At 43.4% G+C, this 12,271-nt stretch overlaps 1 protein-coding gene across 1 annotated transcript in view; it reads right to left on the reverse strand.

The window, feature by feature from the left end:
• Window positions 1-2,085: 2,085 nt before the first annotated feature.
• Lipa (lipase A, lysosomal acid type) overlaps window positions 2,086-12,271 on the reverse strand; it is a 29,471-nt gene continuing 19,285 nt past the window's right edge. Inside the window, exons 7-10 of the mRNA XM_051146356.1 lie at window positions 7,903-8,049; window positions 6,611-6,682; window positions 3,175-3,246; window positions 2,086-2,358 (exon numbers count right to left, since the gene is read on the reverse strand). Coding sequence (XP_051002313.1) covers window positions 2,125-2,358; window positions 3,175-3,246; window positions 6,611-6,682; window positions 7,903-8,049 — 525 coding nt within the window. The 3' untranslated portion in view covers window positions 2,086-2,124. The remainder of the gene's footprint in view (window positions 2,359-3,174; window positions 3,247-6,610; window positions 6,683-7,902; window positions 8,050-12,271) is intronic.

Genomic DNA, 12,271 nt, shown 5'->3' on the forward strand with positions numbered 1-12,271 from the left:
GCAACTACCCATAGCTTGGGGAAGGGCTTTAGTGTTGCCTGGTCTGCACTCAGAGCCTCCCTAGCACGGACCAGGCAACCAGCCCCAGCTCTCTTTCCCCCAAATTGTTCATGGACTGTGTAAGAGAGCTTTCCAGGGCTGGGGGTGAAAGTAGAGAAAGAAAACTCTGTGTCCTGCCAAAAGAAAAAGTATAGGCTAGCCATTAAAAATCAAATATCACCACACCATTTTTCAGGCCTGTGAGGCTGAGGTTTATTGAAACATTTACATAGAAACCTTTAAAATGTTACCAAGTTGTATCATCCTACTTACATGTATGAACTGATATCAAGTCATATCATTGCATCTAAGGAAACTAGGTCAGAAAGCTTACCAACTTTCCAGCTGACAATAGTGACATCGTTGCAAGCAAAGCAGACAGACATGGGCATCCTGCACACAGGTGCAAAGCAGAGTCATTAAAACACAGTGTCTACACCACTAGCTCCCAAAGCGAAAGCCCTGCGCTGAACTTTGTCTGAAAGTTCATTTGTGTGAAAATGAATCAGTTTTGGCTTCACGCAGGCACATTCACTTCTGGAAAATTAGTAGTTTGTCCCTCTACAGAATGCTGCTTCACAGAAAAGTGACCCAATTACACACACAACAGAACAAACGCAGTGTATTGTATCAATCTTCAAGGATTTACAACAGATTTTTTTTTTTTTTTAATCAGTGCAAACTGCTTTTCAAGATCCTGGGCTTTTGGAGGGAGTGGAGGGGTTTAGCCTGGAAGACCCAAATATTTTGCTAAATGCTTGTTACTAAAGTCTGATAAAAACTAAAGAGAGACTACTCCTGGAGAAGCTGGAACAACACTGGATTTGACTGAGTAGCTAGTGCATAAACACATGAAAAATGTTTGCATAGGTAAGCCCAGGAACACTCGGCTCGAAGCCCTCTACGGCAAAGAGATGGGAACTGAGGACTTTGGGTTTGGGTTTCGGTTTTTGGTTTGTTGTTGTTGTTTTTTTGGCTTTTGGTTTGTTGTTGTTTCGGTTTTTGGTTTGTTGTTGTTGTTTTGGTTTTTGGCTTGTTGTTGTTGTTGTTTTGGTTTTTGGCTTGTTGTTGTTGTTGTTGCTGCTGCTGCTGCTGCTGCTGATTCCCAAATGTCTTTGGTTTTCTTGAGACAAAGTCTCACTTTCTAGATGAGCCCTAAATCTCACAGCAGCCTTTCTGCCTTGGTCTCCCGAGTACCTGGCTAGCTTTTCATGTCCTGTATGTGTTCACTTGAGATGGGTGGGAATACAAATTGAGTAGCTCTCAAATTACAGAGGGTTTGAGGAGATGGTGGTCCATGGGGAGGGTTTGAGGAAATGGTGGTCCATGGGGAGGGTTTGAGGAGATGGTGGTCCATGGGGAGGGTTTGAGGAGATGGTGGTCCATGGGGAGGGTTTGAGGAAATGGTGGTCCACGGGAAGGTGCTTGCAACACAAGCAGAAGAACCTGAGTTCCAGTCCCTAGAATCAATGTAGAATGCCGGGTGGGGCACCAGGTTCCTGTGACCCGAGCATTGGTGAGGCAGCAGGTAGAGACAGGCAGATCCAGCAGGTTCACAGGCCAGCCAGTCTAGCTGAAATGGTGAGCTCCAGGTTCAGTAAGAGAGACTCTGTCCCAAAAAATAAGATGGAAAGTAACCGAGGAAGACATCCTGGATACAAGCCCTTAACTCCACACAAGCAAGTCTGGCAAGCACACAGCACACACACACACACACACACACACACACACACACACACACACACACACACACACACACATCTACAACACATGAACATCAAAAACAATCATAAAAAGTAAACAAAAATTATCACAATGGCTTTTTCACGTGTCACTCATACTTTCTAAAGGCTTAAAAGGGCTTTACGGCTTGTGACACTGGTTTGTTAGTCATTTGCAGTCACAACTAAGCAGAAGACAGCAAGCATGCTCCTCACTAACCAGAGAGCAGTAGGCATCTTCAAAGTCATCATTTCCCTGCACATAAAATACCAAAGATCTAGGCAAAGAAAACATAGGTATTTTCCAGAAATTAGGCAGACATCTTTTTTCCCTCCTGAACGGTATGTATCTCAAGCCTGGCATTCACTGGTACTTTCTCATTATACTGATCATTTCATCATATACCCTCCAGGGGGCATCCAACCCCCAGAGAAAATCCAGATGCTCCCACTCAGGGATGTGCTTGTGGTACACCAAGTGGGGGATCTCAGTCAGCAAGATATTGACGTCGCTGGTGTCTGCCAGCCAGTCCCGGCCCCCGCTCCACAAAGCAGTGGGTACAGACATGTTTTTTATGTCGTACATCGGAGGATTACTCTACAAGGGAGAAAAAAAAAAAAAAAAAAAAGAATCACGGAAAGCTTTGCAATTTTTCTTGTTATAATTTTTTAAAGGGTAGTAAATGCATTGAAAAACAAACATCTCCAAGTCTGATCTGAAACTAAAACAAACAAACAAAAAAGCCCACATTTTGACAATTGCTTTCATTATATTTTTGGGGTAGTCATTACAGGGGAAACTGGAGCTGTGGAGATGTTGCCCTCTGCTGCCCTGTAGGGACTATCTAATCTCCAGTGAGTGTCAGTTTTCCCAGATGTGGAGGCAAAGCTGTTGACTCAAATGAGCAGGGAGGGACTGTGGAGTCAGGTCCTCCTACATTCTCCCTCTGAATGAAAGAGAAGCCACACAAATCCTCCATGGTCAATTTTCTAAACTTTAAGCCACAGACATGGGCTATCTTGAGAATTAAGAAAAGGGGTCTCATACTTTAGGGAACTCAGTGCTCAAAAAAGTGGAAGTTTTATTTGCACAGGGAAGAAAGGGCTTAAGCCATGTAAAATGTCTGAGGTCTCCCCTCTAGCAAGCTGGCAACAGCCTTGGTTCTAAAGGGTATGTTTATGTTCCTACTGAAGGACAATGACCCCTTATCTACAGCCAGAAAGGATGGGGACAGGAGACCTGGGCCATCCCATCACTGGCAGATCTGGAAAGATCTGAATGGACCAAGGGAACACCCTGCCTAGGCAATCTGCCAAGAAGAATCTCCCATCAGCTGAGCCCACCTGAGCTCTGGGGAGCCAATGCTGCCTTCCCTGGTGAGCTCTCTAAGTCCATTTTAATGAAAAGTTTTACCTGGTTGTAATGAAAATAATTCTTGTCACTGCTTCCCCAGTCAAAAGCTTGAAACTTGCTGTGTTTAACAACCTAAAAATAATAACATTTGGAGGGGGAGAAAAAGTTAGCGGAAATTGAAGTTTGAGGTAATATCAGAGTTGCTCGGGTCAATCAGATCCTCAGAAATCAAGTTAGGCCCAAATCCAGGTCTGTTTCTCACCTCCAAATAATTACTTAAAATAAAATTTAAACAGTATAGTGGTTTGCTTTACCACAAGATGTAATTTCTGACCGAATGGTTGGAAAAACAGCTATGACCACAAGGGTGACCCCTATGAAATGAACTTTATCTGTGTAGAGGTTTTCCATTAAAATTTTGCTTCAAAGAGTTAGCAATCTTACTTGGAGTTGTGCATGCATACTGACATTGCAGACTGTGAGCAAGTAAGGCCATCTGACCACAGGCATCAAGGCCGCAGCAAGAGCCCAGGGGGAGAGCAGTAACAAAAAAACACCAAGAACTCCTGTAGGACAGAGGGACGTCACAGTGAGCAGAAGGCCAAAGGGCGTGCTCTCCACTAAGCTGTGGATTTGGAAATGCTGAAACCCCAAGGTCATGAGTTGGCCTTGAGCAATGCTGTGGGCCTCAGCCTGCAGTCTTTGACCCTGACCGACCAGCTGCATCAGAGGGCAGAGAGAAGCGGTTGGAGTCAGAGCAGATACTTGGAATGAAGCCAGCTCAGCTGCTCCCACTCAAATTCAGTGCTCAGTGGGGGCCAGAGACACTGACAATGAAGTAAAAGCCTTCCTTCCACAACTAAAGCCACAGTCTCAGGGCAGCCACAGCCTCAACAGGCTGAGTGGTTACTTCCGCTTTGCTTAAGTACAGGGCATACCACACTAAGCTAATGCGTAACTCACTATTGGCCTTCGAGGTACCTCAGGCAGCCTGGAGACATCCTTGATTTCTGAGGTGGTAGAAATGGGGCCAAACAGAAGGGTAAAATGTTCACACATGTTGGGGGAATTTTAGTACGAGAATAAATGAAGAAAACAAATGACCACAAACAGAAATAAACTGGAGAGTAGCAAGGACCCGAAAGAAGGGTATTTGTGAATCTTAGTGCTTTCTAAGGTCTAAAGCATCGATTAGGCGGTAGCTGTGGGCTGCAGACACAGCATGGACAACTTGCATTCTTAGAAGCCCTGTTCTAAGCCACAGCAAACTCTAGTCACCTGGAATTCTGGGGAAGCCCTGTTCTAAGCACAGCAAACTGTCACCTGGCATTCTGGGGAACCCCTGTTCTAAGCCACAGCAAACTCTGTCACCTGCATTGAGCTTTCCAGACACAACAATAACCTAAAAGGTTGTTCCTTAAAGAGATGCTTTGAGAGGGCAGCTCATACCACACCTCTTTAGACAAGGCTCCTGGGAAAGAGAGTGTGCTCTCAGGGCCATCCACCATCAGGGACTTGCACACCAGGCTAGTGGAAGAAGCTGACAGACTTTTTAAAAATACAGACCCTTGTGAATAAAAAGGATTGAACTACCGACAAACACAGCATGGAGCAACTCAAAATAATTATGTTGGGAGAAAAAGAAAACAGCCAGACAAGTACATTGTATTAGAGGCCTCTTCTCACAGGAGCCCTAGAAAAGGCAAAGTAAAATACAGTGACAGAAAGCAGGTCAGTTGTTGCTTGGGAAGGTCTTACCCAGGAAAGTGAGGTAACTCTTGGAGGTGACAGGTGTTCCCTTTCATACTTGAAGCAATGGCATTATAGATTCTGACAAAATGTATGGAGTTGTACAACTTATATCTCCCTAACAATGCAAAAATAAGAGCCCAAAGCACAGATTCCCCAGTCCAAATGAAATAGGATGTCTATGGACACAGGAGTCTGTTTTTATTTTTTTTTCTTAATTATTGTTCATTATTTTTGTGTGTACAAGATGGAGGGGTTGTATGCACTTGAGAAGGTCAAAGCACAACTCTGTGAAGTTGGAGTTCTCCTTCTACCTTTCTGTGCATTCTAGGGGTCAATTACAAGTTTCCTGGCTTACACAGCCAGCACATTAGCTGCTGAGCCATCCGCTATCCCATAGGTTTTATTTTATTTTATATTCAAATATCTTACCTATTTCAGTTTATTTATGTATGAGGGGCGTGTGTGTGTGTGTGTGTGTGTGTGTGTGTGTGTGTGTGTGTGTGTGTGTACATATAGAGGTCAGAGGATAACTTGGAGTGCATTTTGTCCTTAGTTAGACCTTGTAGGTTCTGAGGACCAAACTCGGGTCATCAGGCCTGGCAGTGTGCCTTCATCCACTGAGTCATCTCCTAGCCTCATACTCTTCATTATTAAAAGTCAGTGTTTACGGTGAGGTCTGCAATCCCACCTCTTATTTTTATTTCAAAGAGTGCTTAATTAAATATCCTTAGAGGAATGTGGTGGTTCTGAGGCAAGCGGTATCTGCCCAGTACTCAGAAACTGCTACCGAAGATGCCTTTAGAGCCTCTTGGTTTGAGCTTAAGCAGCAAAAGTATTTCATGCTTAGGATGAGTCTAGTTGGAAAAGACCATTCTCAAAAATACGTTCCAAGGTGGAAACAAGTCCCCCTTTATTGTCAAATGGGAAACGACAAGCAAGTTGTAAAGCCATAGCAAGAAAGAAAAGTAATCCTCCTCTATATCAAATATTGTCCCTGTAACTGCTTCTTTTCTTAATTGATTCAGCAATAGGTACCAAGCCAAGTCAGAGAAAACTCCCACCCGAAATATGGAGATATTCCCTACCTCAAATGTGTACTTACTATCTGTATGGAACTATTAGAGTAATTTTATTTCCATTTTAAGATACTTTTTTATCTATATTTGAACTCTAAGTGCCCTGGAACTGACATACATTGCTTACGTGATAAAGTATAAAACTTTGTGAACCCTCCCTTCCCCCCAACCCCCCCACCCCAGTTATCAGGCACGAGTGCCATGGCTGGTTTATCCACTGATGTGCCTGGCACATGGTATTTGTGGATTATTGACAAAATGATGGCTTCTGTCCCTAGGAAATCATATTTTATCAAACATGAGTGAATATAAATCTGTAAAAAAAAAAAAAAAAAAAGAGAGGGGAAAGGAAAGGGGCATAGGAAAGGGATATAAAAATCTGAGATGGGAATAAAGGAGAAAGAACAGGAGAGAAGAAGGAACAAGTCAGTCATGCCACCTGCCCCATGAGCTTTTGCTTAACACAGTGACTATCACGGAAGAAAACAAAAGTGGCACCAACTCAGTGACAAGCCCCCAGGACTGTAGGAAGAAAACAGATCCGATCTGTTGTTTTTGTTTGGGACCGGCAATGCCGAGCAATGCTCTGGGACTCCATGGCTTACTGAGCACCGACTGTACTCGGTACTAACTTCACATGAGCCTAGTTGTGCCCCTGGTGTGCTTACCTGGCCCCAGTGTAACATGTTTTGCACAGAAGTTCCTGCAGGACAGTGTGTCGTATACACATCCACTCGAGACTGAAAGATAAACATGGTGATTTAGAGAATGACCCAGAAAAATACATCTTTCTCTTCAAAGAATGAGATAATACAAATCTAAACACGGTTTTTCAAAATACTAATCTCTGAGAGATCAGAATATATCTGACTACAAATACGTCCTGTTAAAGAAACCCAGGGTGCCTATGAAGGAAAAGCAACACTAGGGTAAGTGCGATGGTGTGCAGGCTGCAACCGCACGTCATCCTCATCTTCTTCATGCTTCCCTACATTTCCAAATGTTTAAGTTTCATGTCTTGTTTTAATATTAGGAAAAAAATTAAACTATTTTAATAGATCTCTACCACCGTCGTTGCAGAGTATTTTGTGGGAGAAAGGATCTGACTCAGACTCGGACTCAAGGTCCTCCTGCCTCAGCCCTCCAAACGAATGCACCTCCATGCATGGATTTACTCCAGAATTTTAAAATCTGTTTTCACAATCCAACATTCTTAAACACATTTAGAAACACAAGCCAGAGATTTACACTCCATAACCAACGTACATAAATACATATATATAGACACTCCAGATTTAAACACACATTTTTAAAAGCAATACACTACAAGAATAAATGTTATATAAATATTATGACTTCTGACAGATCCACGCATTAGTTGTTTCTAGATAGGTTCTCTATAGGAAGCTGATAGGAATGAGGCCAATGGCAGCAGCAGACAGTACCATTTGCTAAAGTTGACTCTTATGTTTCTTAAATGAAAGAGATTTTTGTTGTTTGTTTTTTTTGTTGTTGTTGTTTTTTTCTGTGTTGCCTTGGTTGGCCTGGATTCGCTTTGTAGATTGGCTGGCCTTGAAACTCACAGAGATCTGTCTGTCTCTGCCTCTGGAGTGCTGGAATTACAGGTGTGTGTCACAGCGACTAGCTTGAAAGGGTCTTTTTGTTTGTTTGTTTTGTTTTGTTTTGTTTTGTTTGCTTTTTGGTTTATGAGTCAGGGTTTCTCTGTGTAGCCTTGGCTGTCCTAGACTCGCTTTGTGGACCAGGCTGGCCTCGAACTCACAGAGATCTGCCTGCTTTTGCTTCCCTGAGTGCTGGGTAACAGGCATGCACCACTGCAGCCAGCTTAAATGAAAGATTTAATGTCTGATGGGTCCAGGTCTATATCTCTCATACAAATAAGCACATCCATAGAAAATAACTGACAGCTAAGATCAAGCCTCAGTGTGATGTACATACATACCATATTTAAATTCCTCTCATTGAAGCCACATATAATAAAGAAGATATTTGCACAAAGCTCCTTCATGATGACGTGGGTGCAAATGTGAGTACTCAGCCACTTCATCGTCGAGCTCTGAGGTAAAAACTGCTTGTGTCCAAACACGTCCTGCAAAGGAAAAAGAAACCAGAGGACAGGTCAGCATTTCAATCCCATGTACCGGGCTCAACATGCCTTCCAAAGCACAGACATACAAATGTCCCCATGGGGGATGGGGGCCTCCAGAACAAGATGGCTTCAACCAACATTCTGAACAGGAAACCTGTGAGATACTTACCGAGTAAATCATATATGTTTAGAGGCAGGCTAAGCTTAGATTCCCAAAATGAAAAGACAGAGGCAGAAAGCGGAGTAAGTTTATAGTAGGCTAATAAAGGGAAGTGACCAGGACCATTTGTAGAAGGGTGGTTCCCAAATGGTTCTCTCTACCTCTGAGAAGATACTGTGGCTCTAAGCGAGTGTGTTCCCCTCTACCCCAATATGGGCCAAGCCCACCCCACCATCCCTTGCAGGCAGTTTATTGTTTGTTTCAAAAGAGGGTCTTGTTGCATAGCCCTGGCTGGCCTCAGAGTTGTTATATAGCCCAGGCTAGCCACAAACTCATGGGAATTCTGCTTCCTCAGTCTCCCAAAGACTGGATTATAGGTGTGAGCCACCCTGCGTGGTTATTGTTCATTATTCAGAATTACTTTGTGGTGGTAAAACACATAAGATTTATCACCTGAATTATTGTTAGCTGTTCAGTTCAGTGGCAAGAACAGTAAGGCTTTTTGCAATCACCCTTGCCGCCCACCTTCAAAATCCTTGCATCTGTACCTATGAAACAATCACTCTGAACCATTAGACAATTAATCACTCCTCACCTTCCCTGCCCCAGCACCACGTGTGGTTTTGTAAGTTTTACCGGAATACAGCCAATTTATGAATATAGTTTATGAGTTACCTCTGGGTGCTTCTACAAACAGGACTAGTCAAGAACAGAAACCACTCAGCCCACAAGGCCAAACTCAGACTCACTTGCTCTCTGGCTCTGTATTTTAAAAACAACAACAACAACAACAAAAAAAACCTTTCCAATACTCAGTCTGCACTGTCTCTAACTAATAGTCACTGAATCTGTGTTCATGTACAACCAGGGCCATCACTGCATTCTTAAGGCAGATCTTCATGTACTGTGCAACAGGAGACAGGCCTTCCTCACAGGGAACTCAGCTCTGTCCCGCTGCACTCTTGCTCACACCCACCAATTCTAGGACAAGAAAGAATGGAAAACTCCAATATCTACAAAGGAAATGTCTCAGGTTGTGTTACGATCCCTTAAAAGGCAGACATTCATGTCCTAGCTGTCCGTATCTGAGAATGTCCTTATTTGGATACTGGCTCTTTTCAAGTGACTCACATGAAATAGAGGTTAGGCCTTCAATTATCTTTTTAAAGAGGAGAAATTTGACCACAAAGACGGACACATACATGGAGGAAACAGCCACTGACAATGACAACAACCAAGGCAGGAACTAAGACAACACTTCTACAAGCCAAAAAGTCCGAAGAGAGGCCACATACGTGCCTGTAGGAGCTAGCAAGGAAGCCATAAGGGCAAATGGATGAAACTGCCCATGCAGGCTGATCCTCGCCCCTGAGTGGACGACTGGGGTATATCGACAAGCTCTGTCGAAACTGAGTGTTCTTGCTGAGCTCAATGCTACAAGTAACTACTACTTGTTCTGGCTTATCACTAATCCTCAGGATGGTGAAGCAGAACTTCCTTTTTCCTCCCTTTAAAAGAAAAAAGTCAGTCATCTGATTTGTAATGTAAATATTGCACTAGTTTAAATGTCTAGCCCTGTATTCTAGGTTCTCCCAGAAAATCTGGCTCTCCACAGACAGGCTGTGATCCCCGTGTGTCTTCATTCAGGTTTCAATTACTTTGGTAAAAATTCCATGGCCAAAAAAAAAAAAAAAAAACCCAGGGAAGAAAGCGTTCATTTCAGCTTATAATTCCCTACCACAGTCCACTATCCAAGGAAGTCAGGGCGGAAACTCACACTGGGCAGGAAGCCAATACAGAGGCCATGGAGGAGTTCTGCTTCCTGGCTTGCTCCCTCCTGGTTTGCCAGGTCTGCTTTCTTATAACAACCAGAACCACCTGGCCAGGGGTGGCCTCCCCTTAATCAATCACTAATTAGGAAAATGCCCCCAAGGCTTGCTTACATGCCAATCAGGTAGGGAAATTTTCTCACTTGGGGTTTTCTCTTTCCAAATGACTGTGGCCTGTGTCAAGTTGACATAAAACCTAGCCAACATACTTACTGTCAAATCAGTCTTCTATTGGACAGTGTATCAATACCAAAGAACAGACATCAGCTCTGAGTGATCTCCAGAACAGCCACATAAGAAGTAGCTAAAAAGGACCACAAAGTAAAGTCCAGGTGGAGAAAAGGTCATGTGACATGGAAAGTCATCCCACTCACAACTCCTGGCTTAGTGCCTACGTAATGGTCATTTGATAGGTCAGTAAGTTATACTTGAGTGTTTTTTTCCAAAGGATTTGAGGGGAACACTTTCTTCCCACAAAAGCAACAAGTATTTTTCAGAGCAACTAAGTAAAAGAGATTTTACAAATATTTATTCACTTTGTTTTGTTTTGTTTTTCTTATTTTGTGAGGGTTTTTTTTGTTTATTTGTTTGTTTGTTTGGTTGGTTGGTTGGTTTTTTGTTTTGTTTTTTTGCTTTTAACTTTGCAGGTGTGTGCCATAAAGCACTATAGTCTGAAACCTTGAGTTCCCCATGCCTGGCCCGCAGTCCTCATCAGAAATCACAGAGAATGTCTTTAGAAAAACACAGGTCCTTGATCCCCATGTCAGAATTTACAAAATGTAATTTCAAAAGTGGGGGGGGGTGTCATATTTCTAGGTCCACCAAACTAACTCATAAAGTCTAAGGGACAAGCTAGATTTATAACATGCATTCCTGCAGCAGCAACCACACCCCCAGTATCCACTCTAGAGCCACCCCCTGCCTGAATGCCCACCACAGGACTCCAGCTAATTAATAGCAAGTCTTTATAATCAAAAACTGCCTATGCAGTGGTTAATAAGAAACTCAACTAACCAGCTAGCTCTCCTAGGGGAAGCATTCAATATGCAGAACACTCTGCAGAGTTGGATACCGTCTACACTGTAACAAAAATATATTTCTCCTGATGCATTGCTCATATGTGGCTCTAGAAAAGACCTCCAATCTGAGCAATTCTAGAGAGGGTGTTAGGGAGGAGGCCTCACAGCCAGGGAGTACTTGTAGTCATGCAAATCGATACTATTAGCAAAGACAGTAAAAGAAAATTTCAGCAGCATGTTTGCTGGTACAATGAATTCCTACAAGAGTCTGACTAAGTTACTTCTCATAGCTCTTTCTAACCCAAAATGTACTGCATAACACTGGAGTATATAACATTATAGTTCTTCCTATGAAAGGGTTTTAAACAGAGAGAGAGAGAGAGAGAGATCAGAGAGCGAGCACATTTGTTACACCTCCCTTTAAGTAATGAGTTAATGAGTCACTTAACACCAGGGATTAGTTCTAAGAACCAAATTCTCAAGTAACACCACCACCCTGCAACCACCCCATAGCGCCCTGGCACAGTTCTACGTGGACAGGTCAATCACTTGACACAACTACATGACGCAGTCAAAACACGGTGAACAAGAGGCTCATAAGTCCACCGTGGGTACATCATGCCACATGCTTTGACAGTAGGCATTTTTGCAAGATGAAGGAGTACATACGGTTAGCCAGGCTGCAGGGGGTGGCTGACATGGCCTGCCCTCTACCTAGGGCAGGGCTTCCCCTCTCCCAGAGACTCTTCGGTATATAATCCAGACATTTTGGTTCTGCCTCCCCTTTTCCCCTTCCTGTCCTTCCCCCTTCTTGCGCTCTCTCTCTCTCTTTCTCTCTCTCTCTCTCTCTCTCTCTCTCTCTCTCTCTCTCTCTCTCTCCCTTCTTCCCTTCCCCGCCCCCCTCCCCAGCGCATGCCTCTCTCCTTTCCTCCCATCCCCCTCTCACATCATTCCAATAAACCTGCATTTATATAATATAGCTTTGTCACCATTAGCTCATTCCGTTTTAACCAATCATCTGGTGGTGTGACTCGGATTCAAACCGAGGTTGCTACACCCTGGGTAGAGGGCAGTGTATGCCAGCCATGCCCTGCAGCAGGACCTAATGCATACTAAAATAATGACGAAAAGGCTAGGATATAAATAAACCAGCGACAGCCATTATCAAGTGAGACATTGTTCTGGTTTGCTTTCTGTTGCTGTCAGCAAACATT

The sequence above is a fragment of the Acomys russatus genome, chromosome 5 (genome assembly GCF_903995435.1).
Source record: "Acomys russatus chromosome 5, mAcoRus1.1, whole genome shotgun sequence".
NCBI lineage: Eukaryota > Metazoa > Chordata > Mammalia > Rodentia > Muridae > Acomys > Acomys russatus.